General features: G+C 45.4%; 1 protein-coding gene across 3 annotated transcripts in view; it reads left to right on the top strand.

Moving 5' to 3' along the window:
- The first annotated feature begins 577 nt into the window (after window positions 1-577).
- Window positions 578-19507, top strand: part of MAP4K5 (mitogen-activated protein kinase kinase kinase kinase 5) — an 87536-nt gene continuing 68606 nt past the window's right edge. Inside the window, exons 1-2 of one of the 3 annotated variants that reach the window (XM_067554745.1) lie at window positions 578-722; window positions 1954-2223. In XM_067554745.1, coding sequence (XP_067410846.1) covers window positions 2116-2223 — 108 coding nt within the window. In that variant the 5' untranslated portion in view covers window positions 578-722; window positions 1954-2115. Of the gene's footprint in view, window positions 723-1265; window positions 1395-1953; window positions 2224-19507 lie in introns of those variants that run through there. The other 2 variants (XM_067554743.1, XM_067554744.1) reach the window with 2 other exon arrangements.

Raw genomic sequence — 19507 nt, 5'->3', positions numbered from 1 at the left:
CCAGGGGTGAGACAGAGTGTTGATGTCTTTGAGCACAGCAGATTGTCTGGTTTCAGCCACGTAGCCCTTCATTTACTGTACCACCTGCAGTGATAAGCCCCTGTGGGACCCCTGGATCTGGAAAGGCATGCCCTGGCTGGTTTTGATCCCCCTAGTAGCCGAGCTGTGTCTGCGGGGATCTGCACCCCTTGTTCTGACCCTGTCTCTGGTACCGCTCTGAGGCGGTGGGGCCGGCAGCCGGGGCTGTTTTCCCTCACGGGGAGCGGTGATTTACAGCCCCCGGGCCCCGGGCCCAGCCCGCGGTGAGCGGGGTCAGCCTCGAGGATCACAATGGCCCCGGGCCGGGCTGAGGGCGGGGACAATGGATCCGGCTGGGACCCAGCTGGCCGCGGCCCTAGGCCGGGGTCCTGCTCTGAGCCCTGGATCCCCGGCCGGCCCGGCTGCGAGGCAGCGCCCGTTCTCCCCGCAGCGCGGCGCCCTGGCGCTGCGGCCCGGCCCCGCTCCCCGGCCCCTGCCTCGGCGCCTCCCGCTCCCCGGCCCTGCGCGGCGCCGCCTCCCACAGACACGGAGCGCGGCGGCGGGCGGCTGGGGGGCCGCTGGCGGGCGGCGCAGCGGGCTGGAGAAGGCCCGGCGGCTCGAGTGACTGGGGCGGCTCGGCCTGGGCCCCGCCGCGCGGCGGCTCCCACCGCGGGACAAAGGGCCGCGCCGGAGGCCGGGCACAGGTAAAGGGCCGATCCGGCCTGGCCGGGGGGGGTAGCGGCGGGGCCCGGCCGCTGTCAGTGACCGGAGGAGCGGGGAGCGGCTCGGCCCCGGCCGCCGCGGGACTCCGGGCGGGCGCCGCTTCCCTCCCCTGGCCGCTGGGCCTGCCGCTGGGTCCGCGGCGAGCGGCCGGGAGGCCCCGGCTGCGGAGGGGAAGCCGAGGGGCAGCCCCGGGCGGCGGGGAGCGGGCAACGCCCGGCCCCGGGCAGCGGGGAGGGGGATGCCGGGCTCGGCGCCGCCTCTCAGGCTCAGAGGACGGGCTGTGGGGTGGGGATGGTCCCTCTGGGGCCGAGGAGATTGGGGGGGGGGGGAGCTGTCACGGGTTCCCTGGAGCCAAGCCCGGGTTCAATCCAGCCCCCAGGCACAGGTGAGCGGGGAGGACAGGCTCCCCCTTCCCCCGCTCCCCCTGCCGGAGGTGACTGACCCTGGGCCCCACAACAACACCCCCAAGAGCAAACATCCTGCCCTTGGAATAGCTGGGTCGCAAACAAGGCCTTCCCCAGGCCCTGATCTCCTGCCTTCCCCCCCAGGGGCTCGGCTCCCGCCCCGCAGATGACAGAAGCTGAGCTCTGTGTCAAGCCCCAATGGGTTTGTCCAGGACCAAAGTATGCACGCTTCCAGCAAAGGCACTTACAGTGAGTGTGCCTGCCAGGTGCCGTTGCGTGTCTCCCTGGTTGTGTTTACAGGAGAGCATTTTTTTGCTGTTTAAATAGACTCTATCACTCAGCTTTCTCTCTCTTTGCTAGAACATGGCTTACCACAGGCAACTTGGCGTTATTTTGGGGGGGGTCCTTAAAATATCAACGGCCCAAAGCAGCCCTGGGCTGTGTGCTGTGGAGAGCATCCAGGCAGGGCAGCTGACCCTGCCTCTCTTTTCCCTCAGCCATTGGACCGGAGGTGGGAAGAGTTTGCTAAGCCAGCGGCTGTTTCCCAGACCCAGCACTGTGTGTGCGAGATACTGAGCTGTCCCGCTTATCTGCTGCCGCAGGAGTCCTGCCTTCGCCGCTTCTGTTTTTGTTGTTAACTAAGCCGTATCAGAAGCTGCGACCCTTCCTCTAACGCAGCAAAGATGCGCTTGTGGGTGGAGGCGTCTCTTTTTTGAGATCTGAGTCCCCTCCCTCATTTCCTTGGAGCCGGCAACACGGAGCGTGACTGAAACCAAAACCTAATAAGTCATTTTGTTTTGTGTCTTAGGCAAAAACGTGGGAGCAGAAGCCATGTGTGCCAAGAACAGATTCCCTCGCTAGCTATCTAGACCATCTGTTCTCCTGGGAGTGGAATCCCAAAAGTGGTGAAGGGAGAAGCAGCTGCATACAGCTCCTGTTTGCCCCCTCTCAGGGGTTGTATTGACTGAGGATGGATCCTTTGCCTCGGCCGAGTGGGGATATCCTGAGGCGGAATCCACAGCAAGACTATGAACTCATCCAGAGGGTGGGGAGTGGCACATACGGCGATGTCTATAAGGTGAGAGTGAAATACTTGCACCCTGGATTCTTTGTCTGTATGCCCCGCTCCCTGTTTTGTACCCTGTAAATGTTCATGCCAATCTTTTTTAGAAATCACTTTTTAGTCCTTTTTGTTTTGTGGCTGAACTTCAGAGCACAAAGGGACCACTAGTGCTGGGCCTGAGAGAAGGTGACTTTCTAAAAATCACGGCCTGTTCAGATCCCTGGCACGGTGTTGGCTGACTAAGGTTCCCCCCAACCCTTGTGCGCTTGCTTGCTCGCGCTCTCTCTCTCTCTCATATGTTTTTAAATAAAAAGATTCCTTGACAGTTGGGGTGATTGGGACAGAGGCCTGGTCTACACTGCTGTGCTGGCTCGATGGGGGATACACAAGCTGTGTACTGTAGAATGCATGTCTCCTGTCGACTTACTTACGCTCCCTTGCCACGGTGTCTTCACCGCGCTGCGCCGATGGGAAATGCCCTCCGGTCGACGCAGTGTTATTCTTTTCCGGGGGGTGGGGTTACTGCATCGAATGGAGAGCACTTTTGGGATTGACTGAGTAGCTCGCCACTGGCTGCACAATCGATCCCGCTGTGTCAATCCATGGAGCCCAACGCAGTGGATTCAGTGTAGACATGACCCTGCCATGACCCTGAATGTCATCTCGCTGGTCCTGATGCTTCAAAGGATCTGAACTGATGGATACAACACCTGCTACCTTTTATTGATCCTTCTAAGGGGGGAGGTATTTGTTCACTGAATTACTTTTGAGAACATGTCATTTATAGCACCTGATTAAAAGAGTGCAAGTTTATCCCTGAGTTAATAATAGCTTTCAAGAGGCGGAAGCAGATTAAACCAGCTCTTCAGAAACACGTATGGAGTTCCAACTCACTACAGTTAGTTAGCATTGTATATTCTGCGGATACTCTTGCGGGCCCTGACCACACTGACATTGAAACCACTGTAAACACAACCACGTCAAATAACAGCTGCGGATATGACACTTTTATTCCTAGACCATCACCCAATGAGATACTGAGCAACCTCTGCCAAGCCAGTGGGAGTTGAGGATGCTCAACAACTTGCAGAATTGGATTTCTTGCAAATAGTGCTTAAGATTTTTAGCCTTGTTTGGCAAACTGTGGCTCTTAACTCATGGGAAAGGAGACTGAAGTATTTTACTTTGGAATTCTGTGGAATGCATTTAACTCAGAAGTGGAACTGACACAATACAAAATAATGTGAAACCTATTTTAAGCTACCATATGAGGGGCCGTCAAAAATTGGTCCCCTACTAAAGATGCGTCTTTAACTGAGATTAAATAAAACTGTACAGGTTAATTTTGGTGACACTTAAGACATGGTTGCTGAAAGTAGGAGGTTGCCTATGGGAAGGTGTTTTTAGTGCAGTCTTCACTGTACCACACAGTCACTACCTCAAGAATATTTAACAATCATAAATACTAAAAACAGTTATTTTCTAGAGGTTTTTACAGGAGACTACTAAATCTGCTTTGCTAGTAGTGAATTTTACACTGAGCTTCTAATAAGGCCAGTTCAACTTAACATATCCAAAAATGAAACCTACCTTAAACAAGTTAAACCTACCTTAAATAAGTCTTTTAAACGTTCTTCAAGTTTCTGAAAAATTTATCAGCTTCTCCTGCAAAGGTTTCAAACGGATAAAATCGAAACCTCTCTGTAATATAACTTGACAAAATTGAATCCACAGTATGTGAAAGGAACATCGTCAACTGAATACAGTCAGTTTAAAATCCATGAGTTAAAAGTAGCTAAAAGTACTGTACTTACTCCTCAGCCATTGGTTTTTTTTTTTTGTTCTTTTATGAAAAACCCCTGTAAACAGGGAGAAACTAACTAGGTGGAGAACAGTGAAACTGACTAGACCCAAAATAAAATCACTTAAAAAAGGTTATTACCGTTAATCTTTTGCTTATAATAATCTTAGACGTTCCTTATAATTATAGGTCCAAATGTTTCAGAGAAGTATGATTTTTTAAATAAACTGACAGTGTCTTTGAGTTCAGTTTCTTTCTTGTGTGCCTGATGCAGCTCTCCTGTTCTGTTTGCACTCTTATGCCTTCTCGTGCTCTCCTAGGGATGTCAGTTGTCCATTTGATCAGTATCTTATTTAAGGTTAAGCTGTTTTTTCTTTTTTAGAGGGTAGACTAGAATATCTAAAAACCTATCAGTATTGAATTAAAATAGAATTATCGCTCACCTCTTCAGTCAGTCTCTCTGCTCCATTGTTAATAATGTGATGTCTACAGCACAGTTCTTTTTAGGATGTCTGAAGGGAGCAATCGCTATGATTGTGGGAGATCTGCATTATGCACCTAGAAAAGAAGAAAATAAAATCATTCGTGGTTCATCCCTAGAATTTTTCTTTAGTTATTCAGCAGCTTCTAGCACAATTATTCCTTTTTTTTTTTTTTTTGGCAGGTGATGGAGGGTTTAAGCAAGTATTTTTGTTCACCATTAAATTGTAGCAGTATATTTAAGGTATTATTTTACATCCTCCACCCTACCCACCTTTCTGGTCATAACGTACTTAGAAGCTTAAAATGGAACTCTGTTTTGTTAGTGATTTTTTTTCTCTCTCTCCACCACATGGTGCACAATGGTTTAGTGTAGGGTTGCTTATGAGTGCTCAGTTGTTGGCACTGATTTGATTTTTTTTTTTCTATTCCAAAATGCATTTCATGATGGGGGAGAAATGCCTATAAATAAGTTATTTTCCTATCGGTTTACAGTGTGTGTTCATAGATCCAAAGTTGGGACTGCCAACCTTGGAAATGCCCTTTTCATATCAATGAAATGAAAAATATCAATGAATCAATTGCCTAATCCGTATTAGGAGTGTATCTGCTCGTTCTTTAATGCTGGCATAAAACATAGCACTGTTTATTGAATGTTAAGTCCATTATAAACTTCCCTTATTGCAGTTCTTTATACAGGGTATTGTACATGCTAATTTTGAAAGGAGGTTGTAATAATACTGCTGGGATATTCAGTGGCATTGAATAGTGTGTTGGTGTCATATCCTTGATGCCCTCCTTCCCTATTGTTGTTGTCAAATCATTTGCATGCTGCGATCTTGTTAAAGATCCCATAATGCTGTTCAAAAAAGTAGGGATGGATGTTAGTTCTGCCTTCCTGGCAAAATTCCAGTGTACCCACCTTGCAGTACTTCCTTAATATATTTCATATGAGGATCTAAAAGCATTATATAAACATGAATCAAGCCTCCCAGTACCCTGTGGAGTAGATTGGGAATACAAAGGCTGCATTTCATCTCTGGTGAACACAGAAGCTCTTAGATATCTCACAGCACCACTACCCAATGTTTTAGGACTAAAGACTGAAAAAAAAATCCAGTGGAAACTGCAGATAGAATTTAGGTACAGAAAGTAATAACCCAATATCCTGGCCAAATTCCAGCGCAGGTAAAAACCTGTATCACTACCGTGCTTTGGAAATCTCTAGTAGTGAATACAGGATAAAAAGGATAGCTAAGAAGGAATAAAGGAGGTTATATGCTTTATTCTTTAATTGAAATTGGATAAAATATTAATATGGATTTAAATGGTGACCATGGGAATGGGAAGTGATGTCTTGGGGATGTGCATATAGCCATGACGTTTTGACATGAAGATATCTGTGGAGATGTGCTGCTGCTGTTTGAGGTGCATAGTGGAATACTGGAGAGCCTTTGTGTCACTTGTGTGTGTTGAGTGCGGTGTTTTAGGAAGTGGAGTAATTTCAAATCTAAACATACATCCCGTTAAAATTTGAGATCTTTAACTCCTGCAAACTGTTTTTTTGGTACCAAAAGCTTTGCAAGGAGCCTGTCCCAGTAATGTAGAATAACCTAACATGATGCTGTATAAAGGATCTGAATTCAAATTGCTCCCCAGGCTGGCACAAATTCTGTGATCCTTGTAACTCCCGCGGGGTTGCATTGATATGGGCAAAATACATAATACAAAATGCCTCAACATCCAGATGAGGAGAAACTTGGGTTTGTAGATTCTGCTGGAGGGTGAATGAGCACTCTATCAGGGAGGCCTGCTTTAAACCTTAAAAGCCCTGCTTTGAGTTTGGCTTCTCAGCTTGATGTTTGTGAAGGGACACTGATAAATACCAAAAAAAATTACACAGGGTTGTTAATTAACATGGTGCTTTAAAAACCTCACCAAGGAGTGGTTCCTGCCCCACAGACCTGCAAGTTAAATGAGACCCAGAACAATAGATCAGGAGAGTCAGGGTGTATGGGAATTACTGAGAATGAGGAGGGATTGCTTGAAGAAGAGGGTTTAAGGTGCCATTGTCTGGCATTGGTTTAAATGGAAATCACTGTGGCCACTGTTAGGATTAATTTATACATATGCACCTTTCTCTATTAGCGTGTCCTCCTATTCTCTCCCCTTTTCTTCAGATTTGTGTTTGTCTGAATCCTAGCTTGCGAGCTCTCTGGGGCAGAGACTGTCTTGGGTGTTTGTGCAAAATGGGGTTGTGATTGCTGATGGGGGCGGGGAGGGGATTTGAAAGAAGAAAGGAGCTGTTTGGAATAGGGGATATGGAGATTGGTAGAAGGCACCAAATCCTGAGTGAGGAAAGGAAACTGAGAGCAGTCACAGTAAGCAGTCATGTTGCATCTTTACATCTGTGAGATGGGGTGCTTCAATCATAAAGCCTGCAGCAAGCTTGGATTTGTATGTTCCAACAACTCCAATATGCAGCTAGAAGAGACACAGCGGTAGGAGATTCCTGCCTGAATTGTGTTTGCTAAAAACTCCAAGTACAGAATAAACTGCGTCTGTGGGATGGGGCACTTCCTCTCCTCTCCTGCCTTGTGTCTTCCTGTGACTTTTGGATTTATAGGCCACCTGAGGTACATCTTGATTTTAAAAACACCTTCTTTTATTCCCCTGGTAGTTTCTCTTGTGTGCTGCATTCATTACATCTCATGTGTTTATATTTTTCTTTGGAAAGGGGTTTTTAAAGGTTGAAATGAAGTTTTATGAACATGCTATACAATTTTAATTTAATTACATACTGCAGTGCTTAACCATCCTTGTGTGGAGAGGGGTAGTATTGATTTCTGAAGCATCCTTCTGCATACAGAACTGGTTTGCAAAATGTGTAGTGTCTTCAGGATATTTTGCAACACATGGTAATGTTGACTATTGTGATTTATGTGACTAAGGTAAAACAATTTCATCTTTTAAAGGCTGTGTCTCTAATCTCTTCTTGGTTTATGGAGCTGTTTTTTCTTCATTCTTTGCTTTTTGGCTGCTATTGCATGTAAAACACAGGGCTCCAATATTTTTGTGTGAAGAGATTTTGTGGTCTCAGTTACTTTTCCACTAGGTAGGTGTTTAAATCACAATATCTCCATTGCAGCAGTCCCTTTCACTGGAAAAAGGCTAGGGACTGAATAGGCATGGAAACTGCGTCAGTTCTTAGATATGGTAGCTCCAAGTTAGGGATGAGGTATGCAGCTGTGGCGGAGAAGCTTCAATTGTTCTTTGGACCTAGAGGACTCCAGCACATGGGCATCTCTATGGGGTCTTCCACAGGAGAGGAAACTTCCAAACAATGTGGGTGGTCTTCAACCTTGCAGCCCTGATCAATCATTTAGAGCAGAAAAGGGTAGAGGAGAAAAAAACCCAACCAAATCCGGGAAGCAGACAGGCTTAACTAAGTCCCTCAGACTGGTTTTCATATTTCTTCCAGCATTCCCAACCACATTCCTTAGTGATCTCTGGCTCAAGATAAGGCTGGTCTCTGAAAAATCTACAGATCTGCTTGAAAAAAGGCAGAAGCTGAGATTTATTGGAACAGAAGTTGTAGCCCTCTGCAGTGTAGGGTAGCAAATCATCAAACTCTGATAGCCTGACACCACTTCTTGTGGGGCAAAATCCTCCACTTCCTGCCTCAGCTTCCAGAGCCTGCCAAACAGGAAGCAAAGCTTGAGTTTTGAGTTATGACCTTGCAAAAATATCTCTGCTTGAAGGGGTTTGAAACAGGGGGGTCTCAACTAGCTCAGCATGACTGAAATGTGGCTGTTGCTGAGAGCTGTAAAGCTACCACCTGGAGCACTGTTGATCTATTCATGCAACATTCCTTTTTTGTTTTGGCTTCCAGAGCTGATCCCAGTTCAGAAGAGTTAGACCTGCCTTCTTTCTTTTCCTTTTCCCCAAACTCTCCCCCTTTGAGTGTTACTGCTAGTATATCTCCTAAGGGCTGGGGATAGATGCTGCTGATACATGCTGCTGATATTTGGAGAAAAAGGTTTTACTTACAGGTAATTGTCCTTGGAGTAGGTTGTCAGCGTAGATCTATATTTGATTTAAAACACTAGAACAATATAAAATAACAGCACACATTAAATGGGTTAAAAACTGGCTAACTGTTAGGTCTTAATTTAATTGTAAACGGGGCATCGTCATCAAACAGGTGTGTCTCCACGGTGGTCCCGCAGGGATTGGTTCTTGGCCCTACATTTATTTAACATTTTTATCAATGACCTGGAAGAAAACATAAAATCATCACTAATAAAGATTGCATGTGACGCTAAAATTGAGAGAGTGGTAAATAATGAAGAGGACAGGTCACTGATTCAGCGTGATCTGAATCAGGCCTGGTCTACACTAGAGAGTTTTGTCAACAAAACAGTGCTGGTGTATACCCTGCAGTCACCTCCCCGCTGACAAAACTGCCCTGGTTTTTTGGACAAAATTAAGCCACCTTGGTGAGAGGCGTAGGGCTTTTGTTGGCAGAGGTAGAGTGACACAGTGTCAGTGTACACACTGTGTCCCCTTAGAGTGGTGGAGGGGCTGTCATACTTGTCAATTTCAGAGCAGTGAAATTCACAAGTAAGCGCAGTTGGCTCCTTCACAATCTGGGACCAGGCAAACGCTTGTTGTTGCAAACCCGGCTTCCAGATGCGAGTTGGGACCGTACAAGCCGCGGGCGGCTGGAGCCTGGCTCCCGACTGCAGGCTGGGACTGGACAAGCTGCGGGCGGCTGGAGCCTGGCTCCCGACTGCAAGCTGGGACTGGGCAAGCTGCGAACAGCTATCGCCTGGCTGCGAGTTAAAACCGGATGGGACAAGGGCTCCCCCCACACTGGCCCTTAGGTTGGTGGAAGCGCTTCTGATGAGGACGCACTCCACCAATCCAATAAGAGCAGTGTGGACATCAGCCGCCACTATAGCATATATAAATATGGCGACTTATTTTTCTAGTGTAGACAAGGCCTCGGTTGGTAAGCTGGCGCAAGCAAACAATATGCATTTTATGTGTACATCTAGAAACAAAACTGTAGGCCATACTTGTAGACTGGGGGACTCTATTCTGAGTAACAGTGACTGAAAAAGATATTCGGGTCAGGGTGCATAGGTAACTAAACATGTGCTCCCAATATGACACTGTAGCCTAAAGAGCTAATCTGATCCTAGGATGCATACACAGGGGAGCATAGCCTGCTTTTGGGTGCTTTAGTCATTTGAATGGGGTTATAGACTCGCCAGTTGATCTGATCAGAAGATAATGAAGTTCTTGTCCCGGAATCAGGCTCCAGAAGAGTTTTATAGGGACCCCGGGGTGCACGACAGGAATGCTCACACAGATAGCCAAATTTGTATAATTTTACAAGCTCTTATTAAGGTAACACAAAATGATAGACAAATGACTGGTTAAAAGAAAATGAATAATCAAATGGATAACGGAGAGGATTGCAGTCTTGTTTTAGAGACTCGTGATATATATGTATCTATGGTATGCTTTGGATTAATATACTCACACCCTTCCCTGATGACCTGGTTGAGAGAGAGATCTGGTTCCTCAACTCTTGGGTAATGGGGTGGAGAGCTAGGCAGTGCTCGAGGGCTAGGAGCTATCAGGCTAAGACTAACACTACAAATAAAAAATTTATTGAAGATAATGTTTAAAAAAAATGGTCAGGTACAGAGTTTAAATGGCAGAGTTCCTGGACATCCAGGCGTAATGTACAGATTATCAGCGGGTACAGAGTTTGGTTGGGAGTCAGGGAGTACAATGAAAGCATAATCTGTGGTATCCTGGATGGGGGGTAATAGGTTTGTTGGTTAACAGTACACGCGATCAGGAATTTGGGAACATCACTTATTGCAGGGGTTACATGGGATGTGGTTAATGGGGAGTAGGTATGTCCATAAAGGTGGATTGTCCCTCACTGAGTCAGTTATGTGGTGTAGATAGTCCTTTAACCTATAAATTCCTCGCGGTGACGCTCCAGTTTACTCATCCCAGTGCTGTCTGTGCCCGGTGATGTGCTCGATGTAAATGTCTCTCGACCACCAGATGGTGTCAGACACCATGAGGCGCCGCTTCAGCCCGGCGTAGCGCCGACTGACACCGCAGGCCCGCAGCACACACTCATTGCGGGGATCCCAGGCACCCAGGGCTCCGATGATCATATAAGTATAAACAAAGAACAAAATCTTAACACTAACTAAAAGAAGCTCAAGGAGTAGCTGACGGGTCCCCCCCAGTAACAGGATTTGCCCCTTCTTATACCCTGACCAGTATGGGTTCTCCTTCTTTTAGGAAAGCACACAATACCTGTAAGAGAATTTAAATGCGTGGACTCCATGTATCTTGTGTAAAACACACAGGACCAGTTTTAATTTGTAAAGGGACACTCATTTCAAAAGTAGTCCAATTTTTTTACATTGTGAATAAACACACTTTCACAAAACAGAAGGCCAACAGAAATCTTCCCATAATGTGTGTGTGTGTTCTGTGGGTGGGCAGGGAAGGGTGTTTTGGGGGAGGAGAGGGAGTGGGAAGAAGTACCCTACCTTTGCAATGAAAGCCTTGCAGGAGAACTGGAATGCAAAACTGACTAGGCTATTTTCATTGTCCAAACTCTGGTAAATTCAAAAAAGTAAACCAACAGCATCAATAGTGAAAAGTAAATGGATTCTTAAATTTCTTTAACAAAATCTAAGGTGCCTTAATACAAGTAGGAAATTTTTGAGGTTTTTGTTTTGTTTTGTTAGTTTAAAACATGATTTTTAACATGGCAGTGTTTATCTTCTGAATGCATACCTCCTGAGATGTCTTATGAACCCAGATTCTTCATTTTAAGAGAGGTGGGCGGGTCTAGTGGTTAGGTCACTAGCCTGGAACTTACCGTGAGACCGTATCAAGTTGCTTAGGGTTCTGTTCTCCAAGGATGTAAATTGCTATAGGTTCTTTGACTTTAGTTGCGTTTTGATGGTTTATAGAAGCTAGTCTTCGTGCCTTAGTTTCCCATCTGTTAAATGGGGATAATAGTACTTCCCTGACTCACAGTGTTGTTAAGAGGACCACCCCCATTAAAAGATGTGAAGTGCTCAGACACTGGTAATGGGGGCTAGTGGTGTTTTCAAGAACTTGTTGTTTTTGGTTAATGCATCTATTAATTGTTTTCTGCTCCCATTAGCTCAGGAAGAAAATCTCTTTGAGGAATAAACAAATCACATAGCAGCTGAGAAATGAATTGTATATTCCTCTCTGTCGTCATTTTAAAAGCTCACAGTACAGTACTGTGCTACTATCCTTTACTGTCTTGTGAGCTACACACTGCAGTTTTTGTAAAAAAAAGATAGCATCCTACATTCGAGGAATGTTAACTAAGAGTATTAGCAGTCCCATTGTGATCGGTGGAACTCTTTGTGTGCTTAAAGTGCTTTGTTGCAGTGGGGCTTTAGTGTACAGGGATCTAAATCATCCCCTGGGAAGTTGGATTAATTTGTGGTAGGTTTCAAAACTGAGTAGTTTTGACTATTCTGAATGTGAATGTCTTTTTATAGTTTTTTCCATGCCAAAACTGAACGAAGATCACATCTTTTCACTCATGCAATGTTTGTTTGCATGTTCTCTGCTGAATTAGTTGACACTGTTTTCCCGATCAGAGTTTCTATTTATGGTGCCAGCTTTTTTTTTTTGAAAGTTCACACCAATAACTTTGTAAAGGATGATCTGCCAACAAATTGCAACATAACCGGCATCTATTTTTCGTGATATCGCTATTTATTTGCAAATGGAAAAAATCTTGTTTATTGCATCAGGCTGTGCACTGGTCTTTGAGTCACCATGCTATTGTTGTTGCCTCTATTCTTTCTGCCCCAGTATTTTACTCTTATCAGCAAATAAATGTTTTATTGGTCATAGATTTTTGTAACAAAATTTTAAAGACACTGGACAGCACTTATTTGGCTGGAGAGGCAGACTAAGAATTTTTATGTGGGTAGGCAAAAGAGAGACAATATAAGAATAACCCTACTAGCTCAGACCAATAGTCCATCTAGCCCAGTATCCTGTTTTTCAAAGTGACCAATGCCAGGTGCTTCAGAGGGAATGAATAGAACAGGTAGTCTTCAAGTGATCCATCCTGTCAGCCATTCCCAACCTCTGGCAAACAGCAATCTCTGCCTATCCTTGGTAATAGCCATTGATGGATCAATTCTCCATGAACTAATCCAGTTTTTTTTTAACACTGTTATAGTCTTGGCCTTCACAACATCCTCTGGCAAGGAGTCCCACAGGTTGACTGTGTGTTGTGTGAAGAAATACTTCCTTTTGTTCATTTTGCCTATTAATTTCATTTGGTGACCCCTAGTTTTTGTATAATGAGAAGGAGTAAATAACATTTCCTTACTTACTTTCTCCACACCAGTCATGATTTTATAGACCTCTATCATATTCCTCCTTCGTTATCTCTCTTCCAAGCTGAAAAGTCCCAGTCTTATTAATCTCTCCTCAGATGGAAGCTTTTCCATACCCCTAATCATTTTAGTTGCCCTTTTCTGTACCTTTTCCAATTCTGATATATCTTTTTGAGGTGGGGCGACCAGATCTGCGCACAGTGTTCAAGATGTGAGCCTACCATGGATTTATAAAGAGGCAATATGATATTTTCTATCTTATTATTTATCCCTTTCCTAATGACTCTGAACATTCTGTTAATTTTTTTTGACTGCCGCCGCACACTGAGTGGATGTTTTCAGAGAACTATCCACAATGACTCCAATGACTTTCTTGATTGATAACAGCTAATTTAGACCCCATCATTTTATATGTATAGTTGGGATTGTGTTTTCCAATGTTCATTACTTTGCATTTATCAACACTGAATTTCATTTGCCATTTTGTTGCCCGGTCACCCAATTTTGTAAAATCCCTTTGTAACTCTTCACAGTCTGCTTTGCACTTAACTATCTTGAGTAGTTTTGTATCATCTGCAAATTTTGCAACCTCACTGTTTACACCTTATTCTAAATCATTTATGAATATGTTGAACAGTACTGGGCCCAGTACAGACCCCCGGGGGGCACCCCTATTTACCTCTCTCTCTATGCTGAAAACTGACCATTTCATTCCTACCCTTTGTTTCCTATCTTTTAACCAGTTACCGATCCAGGAGAGGAGCTTCCTCTTATCCCATGACTGCTTGCTTTGCTTAAGAGCCTTTGGTGAAATCTAAGTAGACTATATTCACTAGATCACGCTTGTCCACATGATTGTTGACCCCCTTAAAGAATTCTAGTAGATTGGTGAGGCATGATTTCCCTTTACAAAAACCAAGTTGACTCTTCCCCAACAAATCGTGTTCATCTATGTGTCTGATCATTCTGTTCTTTACTATAGTTTCAACCAATTTGCCTGGTACTAAAGTTAGACTTACTAGCCTGTAACTGCTGGTATCGCCTCTGATATCACATTTGCTATCCTCCAGTCATCTGGTACAGAAGCTGATTTAAACGATAGGTTACGTACCACAGTTAGTAGTTCTGCAATTTCACATTTGAGTTCCTTCAGAACTCTTGGGTGAATACCATCTGGTCCTGGAGACTTATTATTTTTTAATGTATCAGTTTGTTCCAAAACCTCCTCTAATAACACCTCAATCTGGAACAGTTCCTCAGATTTGTCACCTAAAAAGAATGGCTCCGGTTTGGGAATCTCCCTCACATCCTCAGCCATGAAGACCTATGCAAAGAATTCATTTAGTTTCTCCGCAATATCCTTATCTTTCTTTGCATTTCGATCATCCAGTGCCCCACTGGTTGCTTCTGATGTACTTAAAAAAAAATATTTTATTTGTTGAGTCTTTGGCTATCCAGTCCTTCAAAAATTTTTTGTCTTCCTAATTATATTTTTACACTTCATTTGCCAGAGTTTATGCTCCTTTCAATTTTCTTCAATTGGATTTAACTTCCACTTTTTAAAGGATGCCTTTTTGCCTCCAACTGCTTCTTTTACTTTGTTGTTTAGCCCTGGTGGCACTTTTTTGATCCTCTTACTGTGTTTTTTAATTTGGGGTATATGTTTAAATTGAGCCTTTGTTATAGATTCTTTTACATGTTTCCATGCAGCTTGCAGGGATTTCACTTTTGCCACTGTACCTTTTAATTTCTGTTTAACTAACTTCCTCATTTTTGTGTAGTTCCCAGAAATTAAATGTTACCGTGGTGAGCTGCTTTGGTGTCCTCACCCATTCCTCTCCTCCCAGGGGCGTTAAATCAGTCGTGGTTTAACATCATTCACAAGCTCACTACTCCAGACTGATAGGAGTAATCTTGTGGGGGGAAAGAGTAATTTTTCTCTTTCCCTTTCCCCCCGGTTTTTCACACTAGCAAATGTGCTTTTAACTTTAACCGGCTGCTGGTACATTTAAGTATTATTTATTTGTATTAAAGTAGTGATTGGACGCCCCAGTCTGGGATTGGGCCCCAATAGGTCTGTCAGCATAGCCTGCAGCAATGAGCCTCTCAGCCTGTGTTGACAGACTGGGCGTTCTGCGACTCGCACTAGCACTCTAAAAATAGTTGCGTAGATAGCGCTTTGAAGTTGTGGCACGGGCTGGAGCCTGGGCTCTGAAACACACCCCTTCTCCTTCGGCTTCAGAGACCAAGTTGAAATGTCTGTGCAGCTCTTTTTAGTGCGGTCGCGTGAGCCCGGGTCTGTCAGCCTGGCCTGGGGAGGCTCACTGCCACGGGCTGTGTAGATATAGCCATTGTGTTAAGTGCTGTACCAACCTGTACTAAGATGACAGACCCTGCTCCGTTCCCTCGGCAAACAAAAAGCAGGTGGAGAGAGCATGTCAGTTGTGAAACGTTTTGTACTTGCAGATCTTAACAATGTTTAGAGCAGAGGTGAGACATTTTTTTTGGGGGGGAGACACGGGATCAGGTGCTGCCCCAGATTTCTAACCGTGTTTATATGCCTTGCCTGGAACCCTGCTCATACCACCAGAACTTTTAAATTGTGCCACTTCCTCCCCCACTATCAACAGTGACATCTCGTCTCTGGTTTAGAGGAAAGAGTATTTAGGTATAAAATCTTTGGGGAGGGGCTGTTGTTATCTGTTTGTACAGCACCTTGCATTATGGTGCCCCAATCTGACTGGTGTCTAAGTACTACCATAATACAAAGTGGTGAAGGAGAGATGTAGAAGTATATTTATTTGCCCCCTGTGAATCTTCTTTCTATAAGGCTTATTATTCTTGAAAAGTTGTGAGAGACCATCTCTTCAGTGTGTTGAATCTGTGAAGTCTCTGTTTAGGGAATGATTTTGAAAGCCTCTGTGCCCTTCACCATAAAAGAGCCTGGTACTGCTTTCTATCTTAGAAATCCAGCAGGCAAATGATAGAGTGAACAATTGCTTCTGAGTATTTCTGTCTGTAAAAATGAAAGAACCCTGAAGACTAGAAATTGCTGTTTGAGATCTCTTTTTAGTGGCTGGGATTAGTTTCAAGTGTGTCTCACTCTGTAAGTGTGATCTGACCTGACTCAATGTATAAAATGAATGCAGGGATTGAGAATGGGGAGTGCAGTTTCTTCTGTCTGGCAGATCTCATTCTGATCAGTGTACCCATTCAGCAGGATTTGCATTTGCAGGATCACAGAATCATTTTTATAGCCATCCACGTCTGTTTCCATTTCTCATGTTAATCCATTCATAGATCTTCCCCGTGTGGCAGAGGAAAAATGTCTGTTTAGCATCTGTTATAGAAATGCTTGGCTTGCACATCTAACCCCGTCCCCTGCTGGAGCCCATATCATTTTGTTGCTCAGGGATAGGGTGATGGGATACAGGGACTCCTTGCCCAGACAAGTGGTACATACTTTGCAGTATGGTGCTCTCTTCTGAGGATTGCTGAATGGCAATAGGGTTGGTTGTGGGGTGGGACAAGAATACCACCCCCCATCTCCCCACAGTTGGAGGGCTCCGTAGAGCGGCTGTCTTCAGAGGCTACTTCAGCGATTGATCTCGAGTAGCCTCTGCAGAGGCGCTGTGCAGCCACTCTGTGGTCTGTAGAGAGGATTCCTCCCCTTGTGTGTCTGGCCTAGCACTGGTCTCTGGGTCAGAAGAGAGGTGGTATGTTTTCTTTGAAGAGTCTTGCTTGGGTGAGCAGCTGGGGAGCTCAGAAAGCAGGGCACAAGTTACATTTTAACCTTTGGTTGCAAGTCCTTTAACCGACTAGCAGAAAAACTCTTTGGAGACCCTGATTTCTCTAAAGAACGTGCTTTCTTCATGTGTAGGGGGGCCCGACCAAATTCAGAGCCATGAAAAACACATCACAGACTGTGAAATCAGATCTCCTCCGGGAAATCTAGCTAGTGCAGGGGATGGGAAGGGGCTCCTACAAGCCAGGGGCATCTACCTTGCATCGGGCTCCAGCTACTAGTCGGGGGGAATGGGACTTCCTCTCTGCCTGCCGGGCTGCTCTCTGGGCGGGGAAAGGGGGAGATCAGACTCACCACCGGGAACCTCCACCGGCTGCAGGAAGCTCCATGGGTGCTGAAGTGAGGATGGCAATCCCATGGCTCCCCCATGCAGCAGCTTTATGACTCCCTTTTGTGTTGGGACTACCACTGTTACAACACCATGACATTTCAGCTGTAAACCTCTGAAACCATGAAATTGTCTCTCTTTAAAATCCCACTGACCATGAAATTGACCAAAATGGACCCTGAATTTGTTAACTCCTGTGGTACAAAACTGTGTAAAGGCAGCGCCCGTTTTAGCATAGCACAGCAATGCTGCAAGTTCACTCAAGGAGATTAAATTCTCCCCACTTACAAACTAATTTTTGTGAAAAGGTTCTAGCTACCAGTTGCCTCCTTACAACCACCACCCACTGACCTGGGGTGTGACTGTTGGGTTGGGTTCATGCCTTAAGGACAAGGCAGTGTTGCTGAAGTTCTAACACCTCCTTTGTGGATATTAATAGCGTGTCCTGTGGTCCTGCTTCACAGTTTAACTGTTAGTTTTCCGGCTCCCTCCCCCTCCTCTCACAGAAGAGAATTCTCTCAAACTGACCATTTGATTTATCTGGGTATCAAGAATATCCAGAGTTATAATTAATGCTTACCAAAAAATTGGAAGGGATATTAAAGTTCTTGCTTCAGGGCTTAAGGCAATCCCGAACTATTCGAGATCAGGGTGAGATCCGATGTGTGGGGCGGATTATCCCACATCCACTACTGCGTGGTTATTACACCTTCCTCTGAAGGTCCAGTACTGGCCACTGTTGGAGAGAGGATGCTGGACTAGGTGGCACTTGAATCTGTTCCAGTCTGGCGATTTCTACAATCCTCTGACATGTCTCTTGCCTTTGAGATCTGTGATTCTTTTGGAAACTTGTCTCCCACCCTCCCCCCTCATTTCTCACTGCCCTGCTATAGAGTCCCAGGCTAACAAGGAAGTATTCTTATCAGTATTATTATACTTATTCCACAGTATTCTTATCAGCAAGTTAAAGAAGTATAGGTTGGATGAATGGTCTATAAAATGGATAGAGAACTGGCTAGATCATCCGGCTCAACGGGTAGTGATCAATGGCTCCATGTCTAGCTGGCAGCAGGTCACCAGCGGAGTGCCCCAGGGGTCAGTCCTGGGGCCGGTTTTGTTCAACATCTTCATTAATGATCTGGAGGATGGGGTAGATTGCACCCTCAGCAAGTTTGAAGATGACACTAAGCTGGGGGGAGTGATAGATACCCTGGAGGTAGGGATAGGATACAGAGGGACAGACAAAGTAGAGGATTGGGCCAAAAGAAATCTGATGAGGTTCAACAAGGACAAGTGCAGAGTCCTCCCCTTAGGACGGAAGAATCCCATACACAGCTACAGACTGGGGACCGATGAGCTAGGCAGCAGTTCTGCAGAAAAGGATCTGGGGGTTACAGTGGATAAGAAGCTGGATATGAGTCAGCAGTGTGCCCTGGTTGCCAAGAAGGCTAATGGCATATTGGGCTGCATTAGTAGGAGCATTGCCAGCAGATCGAGGGAAGTGATTATTTCCCTCTATTCGGCATTGGTGGGGCTGCATTTGGAGTATTGTGTCCAGTTTGGGGCCCCCCATTACAAAAAGGATGTGGACAAGTTGGAGAGAGTCCAGTGGAGGGCAACAAAAATGATTAGGGGGCTGGAGCACAAGACTTATGAGGGGAGGCTGAGGGAACTAGGCTTGTTTAGTCTGCAGAAGAGAAGAATGAGGGGGATTTGATAGCGGCCTTTAACTACCTGAAAGGGGTTCCAGGGAGGATGGAGCTAGGCTGTTCTCAGTGGTGGCAGATGACAGAACTAGGAGCAATGGTCTCAAGTTGCAGTGGGGGAGGTCTAGGTTAAATATTAGGAAAAAGTTTTTCACTAGGAGGGTGGTGAAGCACTGGAATGGGCTACCTAGAGAGGTGGTGGAATCTCCATCCTTAGGTTTTAAGGCCGGCTTGACAAAGCCCTGGCTGGGATGATTTAGCTGAGGTTAGTCCTGCTTTGAGTAGGGGGTTGGACTAGGTGACCTCCTGAGGTCCCTCCCAACCCTCATCTTCTCTGATTCTATGACCCACTGGCCTTCATGACAGTCTCTCTTTTTGCTTCGCCTGCAGGCCAGAGGAAGTACTGACTTTCTCCTCTGACTTTGTTCTTGAGGATTTTGCCTAACCTGCAATTAACTTGAGTAAGAAACCAACGGCCTGGTTCCCAGAATTGTGCGTTTAACTTGCCTTACCAGTTACAAAGATCAGGCATACAGATGATCCAGTTAGATGCTTAACCAGCCGCTTGGGTGTGGTACGCCAGTGCACAAGTTAGGCCTGCAGGTTTGCCGTTGCGCACACAGTCCTGAATAAATCAAGATTTGGGCAGGACAGCCAGCGGCCCACTGCATAGAGCTCTCATGTCCTATGGGTGAAGCTATGTTGCAGGAAGCAAGTCCTCTGCCGGAGAGAAGGCAG

Source organism: Emydura macquarii, unplaced genomic scaffold (genome assembly GCF_026122565.2).
Source record: "Emydura macquarii macquarii isolate MOO-44397 ecotype Brisbane River unplaced genomic scaffold, CSIRO-AGI_Emac_v2 contig_1551, whole genome shotgun sequence".
NCBI classification, from domain to species: domain Eukaryota; kingdom Metazoa; phylum Chordata; order Testudines; family Chelidae; genus Emydura; species Emydura macquarii.
This window is presented reverse-complemented; position numbering and strand designations above follow the sequence as displayed.